Source organism: Phyllobates terribilis, unplaced genomic scaffold, assembly GCF_046119375.1.
Source record: "Phyllobates terribilis strain yellow unplaced genomic scaffold, ASM4611937v1 Scaffold_5__5_contigs__length_657084704, whole genome shotgun sequence".
NCBI lineage: Eukaryota > Metazoa > Chordata > Amphibia > Anura > Dendrobatidae > Phyllobates > Phyllobates terribilis.
This window is the reverse complement of record NW_027362765.1, coordinates 315,575,153-315,601,013: the sequence shown is the minus strand read 5'-3', so window position 1 is coordinate 315,601,013 and position 25,861 is coordinate 315,575,153. Positions and strand designations below refer to the sequence as shown.

At 43.1% G+C, this 25,861-nt stretch overlaps 1 protein-coding gene across 8 annotated transcripts in view; it reads right to left on the bottom strand.

Annotated features, from left to right (window-relative positions):
* LOC141273085 (uncharacterized) overlaps window positions 1-25,861 on the bottom strand; it is a 266,215-nt gene that overhangs the window by 196,002 nt on the left and 44,352 nt on the right. For 7 of the 8 annotated variants that reach the window (XM_073684457.1, XM_073684453.1, XM_073684452.1 and 4 more), the window contains one exon: window positions 23,398-23,530. The exons of the other annotated variant lie outside the window; for it this stretch is intronic. In XM_073684457.1, the coding sequence (XP_073540558.1) occupies window positions 23,398-23,466 (69 nt within the window). In that variant the 5' untranslated portion in view covers window positions 23,467-23,530. Of the gene's footprint in view, window positions 1-23,397; window positions 23,531-25,861 lie in introns of those variants that run through there. 8 annotated transcript variants of the gene reach the window in all.

Here is a 25,861-nt window from a genome sequence, read left to right as displayed (position 1 = left end):
TCTTAACCCAAAACTTAGGGAAAAGTTCAAGGCTGCAACTCCTGATTGGAGAACCTTAGATGATCCCCAGATAGTCAGACAAAAACTATTAGGGATAGAAATGGATATGCGTGAGGCAGAATCCAAACCCGACAGAGTAGCAGCAAATAATAGTCTGGTCAATAAAAACAACAGATCAAATCAGACCTATGACAAAGGGAACTTGGATAAGAAAACTAATCCATGTCACTACTGTAAAGGCCCCGTCACACTAAGCGATATCGCTAGCGAGATCGCTGCTGTGTCACGGTTTTGGTGACTCACCAGCGACCTCACCAGCGATGTCGCTATGTGTGACACTTTGCAACGATCAGGCCCCTGCTGTGAGGTCGCTGATCGTTGCAAAGTGTCCTGGACCATTTTTTGGTCGTTGGCCTCCCGCTGGCCAGCACACATCGCTGTGTGTGACCAGCGGGACCAACGATCTGGCTGGTAACCATGGTAAATATCGGGTTACTAGGGGCACGCGCGCACTTAGTAACCCGCTGTTTACCATAGATACCACTCTGCTACGGTGAGCGGAGGCTCCAGCACACCGTAGCAGAGTCGTATCCATGGTAAACAGCGGGTTACTAGGGGCACACGCGCACTTAGTAACCCGATGTTTACCATAGTTACCAGCCTGCTCCTGCTTGCAGCAGGCTGGTAACGGGAGCAGGACATCGTGGAACGATTCTTTCCACGATATCGCTGCTCCCCTCATCGCTGGTGAGCCTGCCTGTTTGACAGCTCACCAGCGATGTATTAGCGATGCAGCAACGATCCCTGACAGGTCATATCGTTGTCGGGATCGCTGCTGCATCGCTTAGTGTGACGGGGCCTTAAGAAACCAGGACATTGGATTAGAGAATGCAGGAAAAAAGCCAGGGATATAGAAGATGGTACCTATGTCCCAAGAGAATCACAAGAAAAGACAGTACAGGCTTCTGCTCCTGCAGCAAGCGAGTGACTAGACGTGATGCAAACCACTTTGACTGGAAGGCGCCCAATAATTCAGGTAAAAGTAGCAGGAAAACAATGCCCTTTTCTAATAGATACCGGAGCAACTTCCTCCGTCCTCAATGAAGACGCCTTACCAAATGCTGATTGTTTATCAGATGATGTAACCTATACCGAAGGGTATGATGGAGGAATCAGGCCACTCCCATATAGTATTCCCCTTGAAACAAAGATAGGATCTAAAATATTTTTATCTAAATTTCTTTTTGTCAAAGGGGCACCTACTTGTCTTCTAGGTACAGACCTATTAAAGCAGACAGAAATGAATATCCAATTTTTGGAGGATGGTAGAGTCCAAATTTTGGTGCCTGATGACCAAGAGTCTCTAGAAAACATTGTAAAAGTCAAAGCCTTAGAGGATGAGAAAGATCCTGCCCCTACCCAAATTATTTTAGATCTTTCTGAGGTACCAGAAAAATTATGGGCACAACATGACACCGATGTAGGACTAATGCCAATAGCTCCAGTAAAAGTCACTCCTGTTCCAGGTGTGACACTACCCCAATTGAGACAGTATCCTATTAGTGCCCAACAAGAACACGCCATAGGAGAACAGATAAAAGATTATCTAAAAACTGGAGTACTGATAGAAGTAAAGTCACCAGCCAATACACCGTTGTACCCCGTAAAAAAGAAATCTACTGAGGGGTCAGCTGCTAGATACCGGATGGTACATGATTTAAGAGAGATAAATAAAATTTTGGAACCTATTACTCCTGTTGTGCCAAATCCACACACGTTGCTATCACAGATCCCAGCAACAGCACGAGTATTTTCTGTCATAGACTTATCAAATGCATTTTTTTCAGTACCATTACACCCAGACTGTTACAAACTGTTTGCATTTACATTTAAGAATAGACAATTAGCATGGACAAGATTACCACAGGGTATGATACATTCACCTACCTTGTACTCAGAAGCTATGAGATCAGTTCTTCAAAATTTCAAACCTACGGATGAGGTTGTAATTCTTCAATATGTTGATGACCTATTATTATGTGTCCCTGCTCAAGAGTCCGCAAACAGCAACACAATAAGATTGTTAATATTTCTAGCAGACATGGGCTGTAAAGTTAACAAGAAAAAAGTACAACTTTGTATGACTACGGTAGTATTTCTAGGACACTGCATTTCACAAGGTATTCGGCACCTCACCGCCGACAGACTAAAAATCATTAGAGATCTTGTTCCTCCCAAGAACTACAAAACATTAAGAGCATTTTTGGGAATAGTATCACACTGCAGACAATGGGTTATACATGCTAGTCAGCTTATGCAACCTCTATATGATTGTTTAAAAATCGAGCCTTTTCAGTTAACTGAATCAGCGCTCATAGCCTTTCAAGACCTCAAGAAAGGTCTCATGTCAGCCCCGGCCTTGGGAATCCCAGACTACGCCAAACCATTCCAATTAATGGCTGCGGAAATGTCTAATCATGCTACAGGAGTACTAACACAGAAACATGAAAATAAACAAAGACCTGTCGCATACTATTCTGCTCAATTAGATAATGTTACCAAAGCTGCACCATCATGTGTCAGAGTAGTAGCAGCTGTCTCTCTTTTGGTAGAAAAAGCCTCAGAAATAGTACTAGACCATGCCTTAATAGTACAAACTACACATGATGTACATGGCATACTGAATCAGGTATTGCCAAAACACATTTCAATGGCTAGACATCTTAGATTACAATGCTCCTTACTAATGCCACCAAACCTCACTTTTCGCCGCATATTGTCTCTAAATTTAGCCACTCTGTTACCACTAGAGACAAAGGGGGGAGTGGAAGGAGGTCAGGAAGACGAAGATGAAAATTTTTTACAATACCACGAACAAGACAATATAATACATGATTGCTTACAGTGTATAGAACAAGAAACACAAGGGCTACCTAATGTACAGGACACCCCTCTTGACAATCCAGACCTACATATGTATATAGATGGTAGTAGGTATGCAGATGAAACTGGTAACTTTCACACAGGTTATGCCATTGTATCAGATCATGATGTTATTGAAGCTGAGCCAATGCAGGCCAGCTGTTCAGCCCAGGAAGCTGAACTATTAGCTCTAATACGAGCATTACAGTTAGCAAAAGAAAAAACCGCTAATATTTTTACTGATTCTAGATATGCATATGGTATTGTACATGATTTTGGATGTATATGGAGAGCTAGAGGTTACATGACAGCTTCAGGTCAACCAGTAAAACATGGACAAATGATTAGACAAATCCTAGAATCAGCTGCCTCAACCAAACAAGTAGCAGTAATAAAAGTACCTGCACATGTAAGACTCGACACCGAGATAGCTAGGGGTAATGACCGAGCCGACAAGGCTGCTAAGCGAGCTGCAGTAAAACCTCTGACAACTGACCACACTATTAGTGCAGTATCCGAATTTGACTTAATTACACGGCTCAAAGAAGCCCACCAGCAGGTGAGTAGAGAAGAAAAAGAAGAGTGGCAGAAACAGGGGGCAGAAGAAAAAGAAGGACTATGGAGAAAAGGAGATGAGCTTTGTCTCCCCCGAGCGTGGTACCCTGTTGTGGTCAGTGAAGCCCACGGACCTACACATGTGTCTGCAAACGGTATGATACAGAGGGTCAGACAGAAGTGGTTAGCCCCAGGGTTCGGCCAGGTAGCTCGAGCAAAATGTGGTTCTTGTGAAATCTGTTTAGCCCACAATCCAGGACAGACTGTTAAGACCCCCCAGAAGCACCATGTAAGACCACTATATCCGTTCCAGAGACTTCAGATCGATTACATCCAGATGCCTAAGCATGGACACTATGAGTATGTACTGGTATGTGTGGACATGTTTTCGGGGTGGCCAGAGGCTTATCCAGTTCATACAGCCACGGCTAAAGTCACTGCAGTAAAAATAGCACATGAACTGGTACCCCGTTATGGTATCCCAGAAGTGATCGAGTCAGATAGAGGTACACATTTTACTGGAGAGATCTTTCAGAATGTAATGAAAATGTTGTGTATAAAAAGTGAACTACACACCCCTTACCACCCACAGAGTTCTGGTAAGGTTGAGAGAATGAATGGAACACTTAAGTTAAAAATACAGAAAGCCATGGCAGAAACACAGAAACCATGGACTGAGTGTCTCCCAATAGCATTGTATTCAGTCAGAAACACCCCCCAGGGAAAGAGCAAACTCACCCCCCATGAAATATTGTTTGGTAGAGTTGCCAATACAGGATTGTATTTCCCACAGACTTTAATGTTAGAAACTGAAAGCTTAACTGCTTATGTACAAAATTTATGTAAGCATGTGTCTAAAATACACTCTTTAGTGTTCTCTTCCATTCCAGATCCTGATTCCATTGAGGGAACGCACAAGCTGCAACCAGGAGACGAAGTTTACGTAAAAAGACATAACAGAAGAACGCTAGAACCCAGATTTGAGGGTCCATATCAGGTGTTATTGACAACTCCAACTGCAGTAAAATTGGAAGGAAAATCAGCATGGGTACATGCAAGCCATTGCAAAAAGAAATAGTGGTGATTGTACTTGTGTTAGCTATAACGATAGATCAGGGAGACCTGTGGGATAAACTAAGTTCCCCAAAACCTGCAGATAATAAATTTATAAAACATCATGAGACATTGGTAAACGGGCTGCTCGATGGCGGACAGAAAATAGCAGACTGTTGGATTTGTACGCATTCTCCAATATCAGCCACGAGCATACCCTTCCTGGCCGTACCCATGACCCCTGAGGAAGTGTTTACATGGACTAATTGCTCAGACAAATTAGCAAATAACCAAACCGTTAATTCTAGATTATGGAACACCACTGTTGCCATCCCAGTTGTGGGGTGGGTGGGATTTCCCTGGTGGCAAGGTAATATGACCGGAAAAATAAACAACTTACAATATTTAGCGTTTAAAGGAGGTGTATGGGTTCCTAGAAATAAGACGGGACTAACAGACTTAGGGTTAATTCCTACAGAAAATATACAACTCAGTTTTAGTAGCACAGTATCTTCTTCTCAACCTTTTAAACCTGATATAGTAGAAAAATACATACACAATAATGGTTGGAAATATTCACAATTATTCCCCGATGGAAACAATGATACATGTTCAAAGATACCAGGTAATATATTATGTAATGAGTCAAGTGCATATGACCCAGGTACACCGACTTGTGAAAATCCAGATGCAGGATACTGTAGTCCATTAGGTCAAAAACCCCCTTGGTGTATACTTCAGAATGTATCTAAATTTTTAGATTTGGTACATAGGTTGGTGCTCCAACACTCTGCAATATGGGATCTGCCTGAAGGAACCTTCTGGATTTGTGGAAATGGAGCATACAAATGGCTCCCAGTAGGAATAAAAGGTGCATGTACTCTAGGACGCTTAACACCGGCCACATTTATAGTTCAGAATCAGCAGGTAGATATGCAAGCAGTACCTAAACACACACTATACAAAAGAGCAGCCGACAACTCGCCTAGACCTTCAGGTAGGCCACATGTGGTCCAAATGGGAATTCCTAATAAAATATTCAGCACTTTCTTTGTGTATCCAATGTTGATGCAGATGTGGGATAAATTAGTTCAGGCCACCGACTATCTAGATGATCAGATATGGGATATTATGGATATACTTAATACTAGTATAGCTGTCCAAAATCAACTTATAATTGTTACTAATCAACATACTGTAGTGTTAGACTACCTAACTGCGGCCCAGGGAGGAATGTGTCAAATTATTGGTCCAACCTGTTGTCATTACATAGATCCAAACAGTACAATGAGTATGAGGTTCAAGCTGGCAGATATACAACGATTACGGGATGAATATGACAGACACAATGACCAAAATAAAGATAGCTGGTGGTCAGACACCTTCTCCTTTCTCAACCCAAAGAACTGGTTTAAGGGTATTGGAGGTTGGGTGGCTGGAATTCTGCAAGGTATATTACAGATTGTGCTAATTATAGTAGTCATATATGTAGTGTTTAAATTAGGATTAAAAATTATTTTAATATGCATAAATAAGCTTTGTAACACGGACTCAAGAATATGAAAAAAAAAAAGAACTCCCGGACCAGGTTTTCTACCAAAAGTCCATCAGGAAGAATCAAAGGGGGGACTGAGAGGATGATAGGAGTTATACTTCACCCAAGACTACGATGTAAGACACAGATGAAGTTATTCTTCCCTTATCTGGACATTTGGACTGACGCCCAGAAATTAGATTGTAACTTGTTTTTAGCTGTCTCAGCAACCTTCTACTGCTATGAATTATCACTTTTCTGCTTATGAAACTTTCTTATCAACATTCCACTGTTATGAATCATCACTTCACTGCTTGTGAAACAAAGGCATTTTACTGCGCATGTGTGACAAAAAAACTATGATTATTAGTATAAATAAAGGGACAGCACCTATAAAGGCAGATGCGCTCAGGGGCTTCCCAGTACTTGATTATACACTACGTGTCTGTGTATTTCTTGTTACGGGGATACCCCGACTCCAACAAGGACCCTCCATGGCTGAATGATCCTAACAGGGCCCACTCAGAAGTTTCACCATCCCAAACCAAAACCCTAGCTACGCTTCCGGTGACATCAGTCTGTCCACTTCTATGGGAGCAATGGTGTAATGTGTGACCCTGCTTCACCCACTTCTATGGGTATATAAAGTATATACAGGTGCATCTCACAAAATTAGAATATCATCAAAAATTTAATTTATTTCAGTTCTTCAATACAAAAAGTGAAACTCATTATATAGAGTCATTACAAACAGAGTGATCTATTTCAAGTGTTTATTCCTGTTAATGTTGATGCTTATGGCTTACATCCAATGAAAGCACAAAAAGTCATTATCTCAGTAAATTAGAATAATTAACAAAAACACACCTGCAAAGGCTTCCTAAGAGTTTAAAAAGTCCCTTAGTCTGTTTTAGTAGGTTCCACAATCATGGGGAAGACTGCTGACTTGACAAATGTCCAGAAGGCAGTCATTAACACACTCTACAAGGTCACAGAGTTCCAATTTTCATTTGGAAATCAAGGTCCCAGAGTCTGGAGGAAGAGTGGAGAGGCACCCAATCCAAGCTGCTTGAGGTCTAGTGTGAAGTTTCCACAATCAGTGATGGTTTGGGGAGCCATGTCATCTGCTGGTGTAAGTCCACTGTGTTTTACCAAGACCAAAATCAGCGCAGCCGTCTACCAGGAAATTTCAGAGCACTTCATGCTTTCCTCTGCAAACAAGCTTTTTGGAGATGGAAATTTCATTTTCCAGCAGGACTTGGCCCCTGTCCACACTGCCAAAAGTACAAATACCTGGTTTAAAAACAACAGTATCACTGTGCTTGATTGGCCAGCAAACTCGTCTGACCTTAATGTCAAGAGGAAGATGAGAGACACCAGACCCAACAATGCAGACGAGCTGAAGGCTGTTATCATAACACTTCCATAACACCTCAGCAGTGCCCACAGGCTCATCGCCTCCATGCCACGCCACATTGATGCAGTAATTGATGCAAAAGGAGCCAGCCCCAACGAAGTATTGAGTGCATTTACTGAACATACATTTCAGTAGTCCAACATTTTGGATTTTAGAAACATTTTTTAAGCTGTTGTAATAAAGTATTCTAATTTAATGAGATAATGACTTTTGTGTTTTCATTGCCTGTAAGCCATAATCATAAACATTATTAGAAATAAACACTTGAAATAGATCACTCTGTTGGTAATGACTATATATGAGTTTCACTTTTTGTATTGAAGAACTGAAATAAATTAACTTTTTGATGATATTCTAATTTTGTGAGATGCACCTGTATATATGGCCCCATCATCCTCCTCCTCCTTGTATATACAGCCCCCATCGTTATCCTCCTCCTTGTATATACGGCCCCCATCATCATTCTCCTCCTTGAATATACGGCCCCCATCAACATACTCCTCCTTGAATATATGGCCCCCCATCATCATCATCCTCCTCTTCCTTGTATATATGTCCCATTATCATCCTCCTCCTACTTGTATATACGGCCCATCATTATCATCATCATCATCCTCCTCGTATATACGGCCCAATCATCATCCTCCTCCTCCTCATATATATGGCCCATCATCATCCTCCTCCTCCTTGTATATACGGCCCATCATTATCATCATCATCCTCCTCCTCCTCGTATATATGGCCCCATCATCCTCCTCCTTGTACAACCCCTGGCAAAAATTATGGAATCACCGGGCTCGGAGGATGCTCATTCAGTTGTTTAATGTTGTTGAAAAAAAGTAGATCACAGACATGGCACAAAACTAAAGTCATTTCAAATGGCAACTTTAGGACTTTAAGAAACACTAAAAGAAATAAATTTAAAAATGTGGTACTCAGTAAGGGTAATTTTTTTCAGACCAAGTAGAGGGAAAAAATTATGGAATCATGAAAAACAAACACACAAAAGAACACTCCAATACATCACTAGTATTTTGTTGCACCACCTCTGGCTTTAATAGCAGCTTGCAGTCTCTGAGGCATGGACTTAATGAGTGAAAAACAGTACTCTTCATCAATCTGGCTCCAACTTTCTCTGATTGCTGTTGCCTGATCAGCTTTGCAGGTTGGAACTTTGTCATGGACCATTTTCTTCAACTTCCACCAAAGATTTTCAATTGGATTGAGATCCGGACTATTTGCAGGCCATGACATTGACCTTATGTGCCTTCTCTTTCAGGGAATGTTTTCACAGTTTTTGCTCTATGGCAGGATGCATTATCATCTTGAAAAATGATGTCATCATCCCCAAACATCCTTTCAATTGATGGGATAAGAAAACTGTCGAAAATATCAATGTAAACTTGGGCATTTATTAAAGATGTAATGACAGCCATCTCCCCAGTGCCTTTACCTGACATGCAGCCCCATATCATGAATGACTGTGGAAATTTGCATGTTCTCTTCATGCAGTCATCTTTATAAATCTCATTGGAACGGCACCAAACAAAAGTTCCAGCATCATCACCTTGCCCAATGCAGATTAGCGATTCATCCCTGAATATGACTTTCATCCAGTCATCCACAGTCCACGATTGCTTTTCCTTAGCCCATTGTAACCTTGTTTTTTTCTGTTTAGGTGTTAATGATGGCTTATGTATATCTTTTCTGTATGTAAATCCCATTTCCTTTAGGCGGTTTCTTACAGTTCGGTCACAGACATTGACTCCAGTTTCCTTCCATTCGTTCCTCATTTGTTTTGTTGTGCATTTCCTGTCTTGGAGACATATTGCTTTAAGTTTCCGGTCTTGACGCATTGATGTCTTCCTTGGTCTACCAGTATGTTTGCCTTCAACAACCTTCCCATGTTGTTTGTATTTGGTCCAGATTTTAGACACAGCTGACTGAACAACCAACATCTTTTGCAACATTGTGTGATGATTTACCTTCTTTTAAGAGTTTGATAATCCTCTCCTTTGTTTCAATTGACATCTCTCGTGTTGGAGCCATGATTCATGTCAGTCCACTTGGTGCAACAGCTCTCCAAGGTGTGATCACTCCTTTTTAGATGCAGACTAACGAGCAGATCTAATTTGATGCAGATGTTAGTTTTGGAAATGAAAATTTACAGGGCGATTCCATATTTTTTTCCCTCTGCTTGGTCTGAAAAAAATGACCCTTACTGAGTACCACATTTTTAATCTTGATTTAGTTTAGTGTTTCTTAAAGCCCTAAAGTTGCCATTTGAAATGACTTTAGTTTTGTGCCATGTCTGTGGGAAGGGAAGCAAAAGACCAGAAAAAGCTATACAGCTGTCAAATACTATTGAGATCTCTGCTGTTGGAAGTGGAAAGAAAGAACAAAGACAAAAAAATCTAAAACATAAAAATATGGGAGGAAGAGAAACCAATCAATCACAAACTAAAATGTTTTTATACAAATGCACAAAGCATGGGCAACAAACATTGGAACTACTAATGCAGGAAAAGAAATATGATGTCATTGGAATCACTGAAACTTGGTGGGACGATACACATGATTGGAATACAAGGCTAAAAGGATACAACTTATTTGCAAGAAACAGACTTGATAAACGAGGAGGAGGTGTTGCATTGTATGTTAGAAAAGCGTATATCTGCACAGAGATTGAAGCTTCAGAGACAGGGAGTTCTGTGGAAACTGTTTGGGTAAGAATACAAGGAGAGAACAACGGAAAGGACACCATTGTAGGCATTTACTACAGGCCACCTGGGCAAGCTGAAGATATGGATGAACTCTTTATGTATCAAATGACCAAGTTCTCCAAAAAATATGACGTAGTGGTCATGGGAGATTTCAACTATCCAGACATTTGTTGGGAATCTCTCTCAAGTAAAACTAACAGGTCAAGCAAATTCTTATCCTCTCTTGCTGACAACTTTATCTTCCAAAAGGTAGGGGAGAAAACAAGGGGATCTGCTTATTTGGATCTAATCCTTATAAACAGGGAGGAAATGGTTGAGGAGGTAAAAGTGGCTGGGACCCTAGGAGGCAGCGATCATACTATTATAGAATTTTGGATAACTAGAGGAGGAAGACATGTGAAGACTCAAACTTCAAGGTTAGATTTTAGAAAGGCAGATTTTAAGAGACTCAGAAAGAGAATAGGAGGGATCCAATGGCTGGATGTCCTTAAGGACAAAAATGTCCAGGAAGGATGGGAAATTTTTAAAAATGAGATTCTCAAAGCACAATCGTTAACAATCCCGAAAAGAAGGAAGAATGGGAAGCATTTAAGGAAACCAGGATGGATGAACACAGAACTTAAACACATGCTAAAAAAGAAAGAAAGAAATGTTTATCAAATGGAAAGAGGGAGGCATATCTAAAGAAGGTTATAATGCAGTCTACAGATCCTGCAGGGCACGTATCAAGTTAGCAGAAGCTGACAATGAATTAAGGCTTGCAAGAGATGTCAAAAGCAATAAAAAAGGATTTTGAGGGGTATGTCAAAAGTAAAAGAAAAGTCAAAGATGCTATAGGATTTTTATAGGATGAAAATGGAGAAATGGTAAGAAAGGATATTGAGAAGGCCGAACTTTTTAATTCCTATTTGGAACAGCTTTCTCTCAGAAAGAAAATGTAACATCAACTGATCTTCACTGTCCTATTAAAGGAATAGAAGAATCCAGGTTATCTGTAAAAAGAAAGACTGTGAGGGAATATTTAGCTAACATAAATGAGTTAAAGTCTCCAGGTCCAGATGAATTACACCCCAGAGTACTGAAGGAGATCGTAGAAGAAATTTTAGAACCACTCTCCATAATCTTTGAAAATTCTTGGAGAACAGGAGAAGTCCCAGAAGACTGGAGAAGAGCAAATGTTGTTCCTATCTTCAAAAAGGGGAAGAAGGTGGACCCAGGGAACTATAGGCCGGTGAGTCTGACTTCTATACCAGGAAAGATCTTTGCACAAATTATTAAACAACATGTATGTAAGTACCTGGATAAGAATGAAGTGATTAACCAGAGTCAGCATGGGTTTGTAACTAACAAGTCATGTCAGACTAACTTAATTTCCTTCTATGGCAGAATCACTGACTGGGTGGATCAGGGAAATGTTGTAGATATAGTATATCTTGACTTTAGCAAAGCATTTGACAAAGTATCTCACACCATCCTTATTGAAAAAATGACCAAGTATGGAATGGACAAGGCAACTGTTAGGTGGATTCATAACTGGCTTAGTGATCGGACTCAAAGAGTAGTCGTAAATGGCTTCACATCCAGTTGGATGAATGTCTCAAGTGGGGTACCACAGGGCTCTGTCCTGGGACCGGTATTGTTCAACATCTTTATCAATGATTTAGATGAAGTAATTGAGGGTAAACTGATTAAATTTGCTGATGACACAAACCTAGGAGGGATTGCTAACACTAGAGAAGAGAGAGAGAGGCTTCAAAAAGACCTAAATAAACTGGAGCAGTGGGCAGCAACTAACAGAATGGTTTTTAACAGGGAAAAGTGCAAAGTACTACATCTGGGCAATAAAAATGAAAAAAGCATATACAGAATGGGAGGAATAGAGCTAAGCAACAGCACATGTGAAAAATACGTAGGTATACTAATAGATCATAGACTGAACATGAGTCAACAGTGTGATGCAGCAGCAAAAAAAGGCAAATACAATTCTGGGATGTATTAATAGAAGCATACAGTCTAGATTACGTGAAGTCATTATCGGACTTTACTCCTCTTTGATCAGACCTCATCTGGAATACTGTGTCCAGTTTTGGGCACCACATTTTAAAAAAGACATTGACAAACTGGAGCAAGTTCAGAGAAGAGCGACCAGAATGGTGACCGGTCTGCAAACCATGTCCTATGAGAAACGGTTACAGGATTTGGGAATGTTTAGCTTGCAAAAAAGAAGACTGAGAGGAGACTTAATAGCTGTCTACAAATATCTCAAGGGCTGTCACATTGTACAAGGATCATCTTTATTCTCATTTGCACAAGGAAAGACTAGAAGCAATGGGATGAAACTGAATGGGAGGAGACACAGATTAGATATTAGAAAAAACTTTTTGACAGTTAGGGTGATCAATGAGTGGAACAGGCTGCCACGAGAGGTGGTGAGTTCTCCTTCAATGGACGTCTTCAAACAGAGGCTGGACAGACATCTGTCTGAGATGATTTAGTGAATCCTGCTTTGAGCAGGCGGTTGGACCAGATGACTCAGGAGGTCCCTTCCAACTCTACCATTCTATGATTCTATTTGATCTGCTTTTTTTCCAACAACATTAAACAACTGAATGAACATCCTCCGAGCCCGGTGATTCCATAGTTTTTGCCAGGGGTTGTATATGCGGCCTCATAATCATCTTCCTCGTTGTATATACGGCCCCATCATTATCATCCTCATCCTCCTCCTTGTATATACGGCCCCATCACCATCATCCTCCTCCTCCTCGTATATACGGCCCCATCACCATCATCCTCCTCCTTGTATATACGGCCCCATCACCATCATCCTCCTTCTTGTATATACGGCCCCATCACCATCATCCTCCTTCTTGTATATACGGCCCCATCACCATCATCCTCCTCCTTGTATATACGGCCCCATCACCATCATCCTCCTCCTTGTATATACGGCCCCATCACTATCATCCTCCTCCTTGTATATACAGCCCCATCATCATCATCCTCGTCCTTGTACAGTTGAAACCATAAGTTTACATACACTATATAAAAAGACACATATGCATGTTTTTTTCAATATCTGACATGAAATCAAAATAAACCTTTGCCATTTTAGGTCAATTAAGATTACCATAATTTTTTATATTTGCTAAATGCCAGAATAATAAGAGAGATAGAGAATGTTTTAAGGCATTTTTATTATTATTTACTACAAAGTCAAAAGTTTACATACACTGAGATCACTATGCCTTTAAACAATTATGATAGATTTTGTGGCAACATCTGAGTTAATTAGACACACACCTGTGGATGTATTTTAATGCACACCTGAACCACACTGCTTCTTTGTGTAGCATCATGGGAAAGTCTAAAGAAATCAGCCAAGATATTAGGAAGAGAATTATGGACTTGCACAAGTCTGGCTCATCCTTGGGTACAATTTCAAGATACCTGAAGATTCCTCGTTCATCTGTACAGATAATTATACGCAAGTACAAACAAGATGGGAATGTCCTGCCATCATACCACTCAGGAAGGAGACGGGTTCTGTGTCCCAGAGATGAATGTGCTTTGGTCCGACATGTGCATAACTTCCCAAGGACGAAAGCAAAAGCCCTTGTGAAGATGTTGGCGGCAGCTGGCAAGATTGTGTCAATATCCACAGTGAAACGAGTACTGTACTAACATGGGCTGAAAGGCCACTTTGCCAGGAAGAAGCGATTACTCCAAAATAAATATAAAAAAGCCAGATTAATGTTTGCAAAAGCACACAGGAAAAAAAAGACCTTATTTTGGAGACATGTCCTGTGGTCTGATTAAACTAAAATTGAACTTTTTGGGCATAATGACCATTGTTACACTTGGAGGAAAAAGGGAGAAGCTTGGAAGCCTAAGAACACCATCCCAACTGTGAAACACACAGGGTGGCAGCATCATGTTGTGTGGTGGTTTTGCTGCAGGAGGGCCTGGTTCACTTCACAAAATGCATGGCATCATGAGAAAAGAAGATTATGAGGCAATACTGAAGCAACATCTCAAGTCATCAGCCCGGAAGTAAAAGCTCGGGCGGAAATGGGTCTTTCAAATGGACAATGACGAAGAATACTCTCAAAATGGTAACAAAATCAATGTTTTGGAGTGGCCATCACAAAGTCATGATCTCAATCCTATTGAAAATTTATGGGCAAAGCGGAAAAGGCAGGTGTGAGCAAGGCGACCTACAAACATGGATCAGTTACAAGAGTTTTGTCAGGACGAATGGGCCCAAATTCTGACCAACTATTGTGAAAATCTTGTGGAAGGATATCCCAAACGGCTGACCCAAGACATTCAGTTTAAGGGCAATGGTACCAAATACTAATGAAATGTATGTAAACGTTTGACTTTGCAGTAAGTAATAAAAATGCCTTAAAACATTCTCTCTCTCTCATAATTCTTGCATTTGGCAAATATTAAAAATTATGGTAATCCTAATTGACAAAGCGGGAAAGGTTTATTCTGATTTTATGTCAGATATTGAGAAAAACATGCATATGTGTCTTTTTATATAGTGTATGTAAACTTCTGGTTTCAACTGTATATACGGTCCCATCATCATCCGCCTCCTCCTTGTGTATGACCCCATCATCATCCTCCACCTCCTTGTATATGGCCCCATCATCATCCTCCACCTCCTTGTATATGGCCCCATCATCATCCTCCACCTCTTTGGATATGGCCCCATCCTCCTCCTCCTTGTATATACGGCCCCACCATCATCCTCCTCCTCCTCCTTGTATATACGGCCCCATCCTCCTCCTCCTTGTATATACGGCCCCATCCTCCTCCTCCTTGTATATACGGCCCCATCATCCTGCTCCTCCTCCTTGTATATGACCCCATCACCCTCTTCCTTCTTGTATATGGCCCCATTGTCCTCCTCTTCCTCCTCATCTTTGTATATAAGGCCCCATTGTCCTCCTCCTTGTATATACGGCCCCATCATCATCATCCTCTCCTTGTATATACGGCCCCATCATCATCATCCTCTCCTTGTATATACGGCCCCATCATCATCATCATCCTCTCCTTGTATATACGGCCCCATCATCATCATCATCCTCTCCTTGTATATACGGCCCCATCATCATCATCCTCTCCTTGTATATACGGCCCCATCATCATCATCATCCTCTCCTTGTATATACGGCCCCATCATCATCATCATCCTCCTCTCCTTGTATATACGGCCCCATCATCATCATCATCATCCTCTCCTTGTATATACGGCCCCATCATCATCATCATCATCCTCTCCTTGTATATACGGCCCCATCATCATCATCATCCTCTCCTTGTATATACGGCCCCATCATCATCATCATCCTCTCCTTGTATATACGGCCCCATCATCATCATCATCCTCTCCTTGTATATACGGCCCCATCATCATCATCATCCTCTCCTTGTATATACGGCCCCATCATCATCATCATCCTCTCCTTGTACATACGGCCCCATCATCATCATCATCCTCTCCTTGTATATACGGCCCCATCATCATCATCATCCTCTCCTTGTATATACGGCCCCATCATCATCATCATCATCCTCTCCTTGTATATACGGCCCCATCATCATCATCATCATCCTCTCCTTGTATATACGGCCCCATCATCATCATCCTCTCCTTGTATATACGGCCCCATCATCATCATCCTCTCCTTGTATATACGGCCCCATCATCATCATCCTCTCCTTGTATATACGGCCCCATCATCATCATCATCCTCTCCTTGTATATACGGCCCCATCATCATCATCCTCTCCTTGTATATACGGCCCCATCATCATCATCCTCTCCTTGTATATACGGCCCCATCATCATCATCCTCTCCTTGTATATACGGCCCCATCATCATCATCCTCTCCTTGTATATACGGCCCCATCATCATCATCCTCTCCTTGTATATACGGCCCCATCATCATCATCCTTTCCTTGTATATACGGCCCCATCATCATCATCCTCTCCTTGTATATACGGCCCCATCATAATCATCCTCTCCTTGTATATACGGCCCCATCATCATCCTCTCCTTGTATATACGGCCCCATCATCATCATCCTCTCCTTGTATACACGGCCCCATCATCATCATCCTCTCCTTGTATACACGGCCCCATCATCATCATCCTATCCTTGTATATACGGCCCCATCATCATCATCCTATCCTTGTATATACGGCCCCATCATCATCATCATCATCATCATCCTCTCCTTGTATAAAAGGCTCCATCATCATCATTCTCCTTGTATATATGGCCCCATCATCATCCTCCTTGTATATACGGCCCCATCGTCATCCTCCTTGTATATACAGCCCCATCTTCATCCTCCTCCTCCTTGTATCCTCCTCCCATCACCCTCTTCCTCCTTGTATATGGCCCCATCATCATCATCCTCCTCATCATCCTCCTCCTTGTATAAACGGCCCTATCATCATCCTTCTCGTATAAACGGCCCCATTGTCACCCTCCTCCTCCTTGTATATGGCCCCATCGTCACCCTCTTCCTCCTTGTATATGACCCCATCACCCTCTTCCTTCTCATCCTCCTTGTATAAACGGCCCCATCGCCCCCCCCCCCCTCCTCTTCCTCCTGCTGGCTACAATAAAATGGCCACAATCTCCTTCCACAGCTGCGACCTGGACAGCCGACGTCGCAGCTAGAGGCAGGAGGAGCGGCCTCTAATGCAAGAGATTGGTCGGACACCGACCCTCAGACTCTTATGACCAGGGCTGCCGTAAGTGAGGTGTGTAAGAGTGCTGTTTAGCTTCTTACACACCCCCCAAATAAAAACGGCAGCCCCCAGTGGCTGATGTAAAAATTAATAAATGAAATACTATTAAAGTGGTACATTTAATTTTGTATTAAATATAATTGATTATATAATCAACATTTTTTAATACAAAATTAAAAATCGCGGCACCTTCCCTTTAAATATCTTCAGACAATGGAAAGGAAAGAGGTTCCAGCAAGTTTCCTAACAGTCAGGCTAGGGTCACACAATCGTAGATTCTCTCATCCGAGAGAATTTGGTCGATTATGCTAATGACACTCGGATCAAACTCTGATCAGCATTTCATCCTAATGTCAGCATAATATGATCCGATTCTCTCCAAAATTTCTCCATCTCCTCCATTCTGCAAGTCTGTGGAAATCCCGAGTGCAGTCCAATGACTTCCACGCACCCAGAACGGGCGAGTCACGTACAATTTACATGATGCAATTTATTTCTCATACAGAATCTGTATAAGAAAAATAGAATTAGACTTACCGGTAATTCGATTTATAAAAACCACCACGACAGCACCAAAGGAGGATGTCACCCCACCCTAATAGGGACAGGAAACACAAAGAGGTTAAATAGCCCCTCCCACATCCTCCCTCCAGTGTTTTATAAAGGACCACACAAGTATGGATGCTTCAAATTATATTTATTCAAATTAAATGATTGGCTAACCAAGCCTGGGAGGGAATTACCAGTGCTGTCGTGGTGGTTATTAGAAATCGAATTACCGGTAAGTCTAATTCTATTTTCTCCAATAACCCCACGACAGCACCAAAGGAGGAGTACCAAAGACTCATGTTTAGGGAGGGACAATGGCCTAAAGCACTTTCCGCCCAAAGGCCAAGTCTTTAATGGACATTAAGTTTAGTTTGTAATGCTTGGTGAAGGTATGGACCGAAGACCATGTAGCTGCTTTGCATATCTGCTCGAGGGAACCGCTAGCCTTTTCTGCCCAGGAGACGGACATGGCTCTAGTAGAGTGTGCTTTCAGTTTCTCTGGTGGTGAGAAATTTTGGATCTGATATGATTCCACGATTGCTTTCTTGATCCAAGTAGCGATGGTAACTTTTGAGACCTTTTTCCCCCTGTTCTGACCAAATGGCTGAATAAAGAGGTTCTGATCTTTTCTCCAGGACTCTGTCCTCTGGAGGTAGTGAAGAACAACCCGTCTTACATTCAAAGTATGGTATTCTTCTTCTCTTTTATTTTTTGGGTCTTGACAGAAGGAAGGCAGAATTATCTCCTGAGACCTATGAAAGTCTGAGACTACCTTTGGTAAGAAAGATGGGTCCAATTGTAGAATAATCCTATCATCCAGGATTCTCAGATATGGATCATTTACTGAGAAGGCTTGGATTTCTCCCACTCTCCTGGCAGTGGTAATTGCTATTAGAAATGTTGTTTTCCAAGCTAATTTATCCAGCTCTATTGAGTCCAAAGGTTCAAATGGTGGTAGTGTCAGACCTTTAAGGACAATATTAAGATCCCAGGAGGGAACGTGGTTAATTATTCTGGGACGCAGATGAGTAGCTGCTGTCATGAACCTTTATACCCATCGGTGTTCGGCAAGGCTCTGGTCGAAGTAGATACTCAGTGCCGCAATCTGAACTTTGAGGGTGCTGGGTCTAAGACCCTTCTCCAGCCCTTCTTGTAGAAAATCCAAGATCTGGGTCATGTCAGGATGCCGAAGATCTGGTACATTTGGTTTATACCATGCTAGGAAGGTCTTCCATATCTTGCTGTATATGGCGTTTGTGATTTGTTTCCTACTTTTTTGTAGGGTATGAATTACTCGGTCTGAAAGCCCTCTAGCCTTCAGGATTGTGAATTCAGAAACAGGCTGCTAGATGGAGGTTCTCTGGGTCTGGATGGAGTATTGGACCCTGATGGAGAAGGTTTCTGATTGCTGGTAGAATGAGGGGTCCCTCTATGCTTAAATTGTTTAGTGCACAGAACCAACTTCTTTTGGGCCAAAGCGGGGCTATCAAGATTATCTTGACCTCCTCGGTCCTTACTTTCTGTAAGGTTCTAGGTAGCAATGGAATTGGGGGAAAGGCGTAAGCCAGATGGAAACGCCATGGGTGAGCGAATGCATCTATCCCCAGGCATGCGTTGTCTGGATCTAGGGAGAAGTATTTTTCTGCCTTGGTGTTCTGGCGTCTTGCAAAGAGGTCCACCTCTGGATGACCCCATCGTTTGGTCAGCATGTGGAAAATGTCTGAGTCCAGCTCCCATTCTCCCGGATGGATATTCCTTCTGCTCAGAAAGTCGGCTTGGGTGTTGTCTGAGCCTTTTATGTGCACCCCTGATAAGGAACGAAGATGTCCTTCTGCCCAGAAGAATATTCTTGCCGAGATAATCTTTAGATTCTCGCACCTTGTGCTCCCTTGATGAGTTAGATGAGCTACGGTAATCATGTTGTCTGAGTAGACTTTTACGTGTTTGCCCGTAATGATTGGAGCCGATATCTTGAGTGCTTCCTCCACTGCCTTTAATTCGCGGAAGTTGGAGGATTTCTTGCTGGTTTCTTTTGTCCAGACCCCCTGGAAGGGGGTTTGAGCAACAACGGCTCCCCATCCTGTTTTGCTGGCATCTACCGTGACTGTTACCAGAGGGAACGGAGACCATGGAACCCCTATTCTTAGGTTCCTTGGGTTGAGCCACCATGATAGGGATGTTTTCACATAATGAGGGATCCTGATCTTCCTGTCTAGTGAGTTTGGGGATCCGTCCCACTGTGCAAGAATGTGAGTCTGCAAAACTCTGGTGTGAGCCTGAGCCCAGGCTACAGATTGAATGCAGGCTGTCATGGAGCCGAGGGTCGACATGGTAGATCTTAGGGACACTCTGTTCAGGGTCTTTAGATTCGATATCTTGGACCTCAAGAGTATCTGTTTGTCCTTTGGTAGGAAGGAGGTTTGTCTGGCGGAATCTAGTAGAACCCCCAGGAACGTTTTTTCTGTGGCAGGGACCAGGTCTGACTTTTGATGATTTATCAACCACCCTAGGGTGGTCAGGATCTGGATTGTTCTTTGCAGATCTTCCTGGAGTGATTCTACCGAGGGACTTACTAGTAAGAAGTCGTCGAGGTAGGGAATGATGTAGATTTTCTCTTTCCTGATTGAAGCCACTACTTCTGACATAATTTTGGTGAATATTCTTGGTGCTGAAGATATCCCGAACGGCAATACGTTGAATTGGAAGTGTAACGTCTGATCCTCTTGAACCACTGCAAACCTTAGAAATTTCCGGTATGTTGGATGTATAGGGACATGATAGTATGCGTCCTGCAAGTCTATGGTTGCCATCATATACCCCTGCCCAATTAAGGGAACTGCTGATTTGATGGACTCCATCTTGAATCTTCGGTAGACAATGTACTGGTTTAAGGGTTTTAGATTTATTATTATTCTGTATGTGCCGTTTGGTTTCTTTATCAAAAACAGGCGTGAATAGTGGCCTGTGTATCTTTCTGTTTTTGGAACTGGTGAAATAGCCCCCAAGGATAGTAGGTCTTTTAAGCCGGACATCAGAACGGTTTTTAATCTTGGAGAAGTTAGATGAGTTATCCTTACTCTTTTGGGAGGATATGAGGAGAATTCGATCTTTACCCCTTCTTGAATTACATTTAAGACCCATTGACTGGAGCAGATCTTTTGCCATTGGGGAAAGTATTTCATGATTCGTCCCCCCACCGCACTGGCGTCACCGCTTCTGTTGTCGTTGTCCTTTTGGGGAAAAAAAATATTCCTATCTTTACCCCCTTTGGGGTAGCTCCATCGACCGGATTTGCCCTTCCCCCTGTATTGAGGATTCTGTTCCCGAGGGGGGCAAAAGGGGGTCTTCTTATAGTGTCTGGGTTCAGGCAAGGATTTCTTTTTGTCAGCCGCCTTTTCCAGAAGGTCGTCAAGGGCCTGGCCAAACATACATTCTCCCTTGAAGGGAATAGAACAAAGTTTTATTTTAGAGGCCACATCACCGCTCCACGATTTCAGCCATAGTGCTCGCCTTGTGGAGTTTGACTGGGCTGCTGCCCTGGCGCACGGATTCTGCTGAAGCATCCGCCAGGAAGTCGGTGGCTTGCTGCAGTAAAGGTAGGGAAGCTTGTATCTCCTCTCTGGATGTGCCCATAGCCAGGTGTTCTTCAAGCTGGTTGAGCCATCTTGACATGGACCGTGCAACGCATGTGGAGACTACATTTGTGTTCATAAGGACTGCTGATGTCTCCCAGGATTTCTTGAGAAGGCTGTCCATCTTACAGTCCAGAGGATCTTTTAGTTGGGAGGAATCTTCGAATGGCAATACTGTTTTTTTTTAGCTACTCTTGCCACTTGAATGTCGACCTTAGGTATTTCGGTCCAACATTTTGCGATTTTTTCATCTACGGGAAACCTATTTTTCATTTCCGCTGGTGTATTCCGCCGTCTTTCAGGGTTTCCCCATTCGTCCAGGATTAGATCCTGAATGTTTTTATGTATCGGGAACACCATCCTTTTCTTTGAACGGAGACCACCGAACATCTCTTCCTGTACTGATCTAGTGGGCTTCTCTTCTTCCACTGCCATCGTTCTTCTTACTGCTGAGAGGAGGTCTTCCATAAATTCCATTGAAAAATAATATTTTTTATTTTCCGGACCTTCCTCTGCTGAACTAAGTTCACCTTCCTCTGTAGGGTCTTCTGGAAGGAATGTCTCATCCTGGGAGTCAGAGTCTCCTCTTTCTTCCAGGGAAATTTTCCTCTTTTTTGCCTTTGGAGGCGAATCAGAAGTGGATCGGGAAAAGGAGGCCAATGAAGATTGAATCTCCTGCCGGACTATTCCTTTGATTTCGTCCATAAGGGACGGCTGCTCTTCCCTCAATCTTTTCTGTGCATTTCTGGCATAAATATTTTTTTGCTGGAAGAAGACAGTTTTTTTGAACATATCGCACACTTCCGGCTAGATTTATTTCCTGGTGCAGGATCCTTGTCCCCCTAAAAAAGAGGGAGAAGGGTAATTAAATATTAATTCTAACCTGCACCTAGGAAAGGACCCCCAGTGCCAGACTTACTGGGACTGGAATCGCGCTGGGCTCCGCAGACATGGCAAAGATAGACTTTGAACATCCAATGTAGCAAACAAATGGATTAGGTCCTACCTTAGCTGTCTTCAGTCCAGGGCTGTTACATAGGCGACTGGACTCAGCGCTCCTCCCCTTCCCTGGGGAGGGGGGTGGTGTAGCTCCTCCCCCTGGGTCCAATTTGGTAAAGCAGGAACACCTGCGGGGTTATTCACCTCTTTCTTTTTTTTCTTTTTTTTTTTGTACAGACCAGAAGTGACGTCAGGGACCCATTTCCAGTGTCCCACGCAACTTTCCGGCCGCTTCCTGGTTTTTGCGTTCCAGGGTGGAACGCATACCGGAAGTGAGGTCTCCCGGTGGTCCGTGTCACTTCCGGGATTCCACACGTGGCGCTCCGCTACGGAGACCGCTTAGAGGGGGGAGAGGAGCAGGGCTGGAGAGCTCGAGGAGGCCTCCAGCCCGACACCCACCGGACCTTACCCGCAGGCAAGGACACGGTGGGGACAGAAGTCCCGAGTCCAGAGGAGACGGGAGCAGCATCAGGGAAGGGGGAGAAAACTGCCCGGTCCCAGCTGCCCGGCTTAAACAGGTATGTCAGGTGTCTGCCGCCGGCACAGAGCACCCTGGATGACCCCTTCATCCCAATAGGAACAGGAAAAAACACTGGAGGGAGGATGTGGGAGGGGCTATTTAACCTCTTTGTGTTTCCTGTCCCTATTAGGGTGGGGTGACATCCTCCTTTGGTGCTGTCGTGGGGTTATTGGAGAAAAAAACATTGATCAGCACTGCCTCATTACATATCATTGGTCCGAGGGCTACACGATAAGAAAAAAAAAATCTGATAGTGCTAGTCTGCTTAATACGATGGTGTGAGTGAGCCTTCAGACAAAGAATTAGTATAAATAAGAAGGAAGAGACGGCTTATCAATTTGGTAACACATCTCTGTTGCGGATGCTATGATTGTGGAGCTGTGTATAAGCCCACCCACATCATTGATTGGCAGCTTCCTGTGTACAGTGTACATTATGAGCAAGCAGCCTATCAGTAGTGGGAGGTGGGGGTATACAGATTACAGATGGTCTGGCATTCACATGACACCTAGTCCAGCAGTGATAATCTCCTGCTGATAAAACACAGATTGCATTGTAACTACAGTATACAAACCTAGTAAGCGACACATTCCTGTAATCTGGGTCTCAACACCTACATTATGCTGCTCTCAGATTAAATAGCAAAACCCTGCTGACAGATTCCCTTTAATTCTCCCCCCTTCTTAACTTTTCTATTTCCTACAAGACTTACCTCTCCAGTCAATAGTTGTCTTAACTTGATGACATACATTAAAACCCTGCTACTCCTGTCCCAGGCCATTGTATTACAGTTGGACAATGAAACAGAACATCTCCTCTCTTCAGTTTAGCACTTGGAGCTCCACCTAAAAGAAAAAAATATTAAACTCCTCTGAAAGCACACAAATGCTTGTTTGTTTTGCAGTATTAATTGTACTTATGAGTGACATTTACTTTAACATATAATGTATTAAAAATCTGGAAAAAAGCCAACGCAGGATAGGCACAGGGCACTCATGACGGTAAAGGACAGGAAGGGTTTAAATTTAGTGATGGGTTGTTTGTGACCAATCTGAGACAAAGGGCAGCTCCCTGCTGTGAACAATGAGAGCCTGCACAAGGGGTAAGCAGCTGCCTAGGGCGCCACCTCAGGTGAAGCAGGAAGGGGCGCAGTATCATAGGAAAAAAAAATTGAACGAATCTCCACCAGCACGCACTGTCGCTACTGCTCTGCGTGCTGGTGTCTTGTTAACCTGATGCTCTCATCAGCTCTGCTGCCTATGATACCACAGGAGAATGCTGTCAGTCCTGGCAACTCTGAGCTCTGCTTGGCGCTGCTCAAGTCCTAAGCGCCTGCACTAGGCGCAGATTTGACTGTTGAACACAGCTTCTCTCCTGAAGCAGTCTGCAGCGTGCAGAGTGCGGGCGCTCAGGATGTAAGCAGCGCCAAGCAGAGCTCAGAGTTGCCAGGACTGACAGCATTCTCCTGTGGTATCATAGGCAGCAGAGCTGATGAGAGCATCAGGTTAACAAGACACCAGCACGCAGAGCAGCAGCGACAGTGCGTGCTGGTGGAGATTCATTCCTAAGGGGTGGACTGGGGGGGGGCAAAGCACTGCACCTTTACATCTTGTTTGTGTGCCAGCCCGGCCGCATCACAGCTAACAGACATGTGGCAAACACGAAGCTCCACATTGGGGAAAAAAAATTCCTTCCTGACTCCATACGACAATCAGACTAGTTCCCTGGATCAACGTCCTATCAAGGAATCTAGTATATATAACCTGTAATATTATACTTTTCCAGAAAGGCATCCAGGCCCTTCTTAAATGTTAGTAGTGAATCACTGATTACAACATCATGCGGCAGAGAGTTCCATAGTCTCACTGCTCTTACAGTAAAGAATCCGCGTCTGTGATTATGATTAAACCTGCTTTCCTCCAGACGTAGAAGATGCCTCCTTGTCCCCGTCTCAGGCCTCAGAGTAAAAAGATCAGTAGAAAGGTCTTTGTACTGTCCCCTCATATACTTGTACATAGTAATAAGATCACCCCTAAGGCTGCGTGCCCACGTTGCGTATTACAAGCGTATATGCTGCGGAATTTCCGCAGCATAAACACTTGTAAAACGCATGTATATCCGCACCCGATGGTCCCCAATGGCATTCCGCAATGTCAATGCCCATGCTGCGGTCAAAAATCCGCAGCATGTTCATTAATTTTGCATTTCCGCATGCGGAATCAATGTGCGGATGGTACCCAAGTCAGGAGGAGAGGAGACTCTCTTCCAGACCTGGGTACCAAAGAACCTGTAAAAAAAAGAAAAAATAAAGTTTATACTTATCTTCTGATGTTTTCCCTCCGTCGCCCTGTTGTGTGAAGGACCTGCCATGTCATTGAGTCATGTGACCCATCACATGACTCAATGACTTCACCGCAGGTCCTGCACACAACAGCGTGAGCCGCTCAAGACTCCGGACGGGGCAGAGAATGCATCGGTAGGTGAGCATAAACTTTATTTTTTTATTTTTTACCATTCTGATTCTTTTTTTTTAACTATTACTTGGTCACACTATATAAATCCATGCCGGTTGCATGGATTTATATAGTGTGAACAAGTTGTCAAGCACCTTTCCAAGTAATGCTTAAATCACTTGGAGAAGTGCTTGATAACCCGCATGCGGAAATGCATGCAAAGACGCTGCAAAGACGCCTCACATACGCTTCTACCTGGCGGGAAAACCGCATGTAAAATCCGCATGCGATTTTCCCGCCAGGGAGAAGAGTAAAAAATATGCTTCAGTTCCGCAACATGGGCACTTAGCCTTAGCCTTCATTTTTCCAAACGAAATGACCCCAAGTGTAATAACCTGTCTTGGTATTGCAGACCCCCCAGTCCTCTAATAACCTTGGTCGCTCTTCTTTGCACCCTCTCAAGTTCAGCTATGTCTTTCTTATACACCAGAGACCAGAACTGTACACAGTATTCTAAGTGTGGTCGCACTAATGACTTGTATAGAGGTAAAATTATGTTCTCCTCATGAGCATCTATGCCTCTTTTAATGCATCCCATTATTTTATTTGCCTTTGCAGCAGCTGCCTGACACTGGCCACCAAACGTGAGCTTGTCATCCACCAATACACCTAGGTCTTTTTCACTGACAGTTTTCCCAGTGTAGCATATATTTTATACATTTT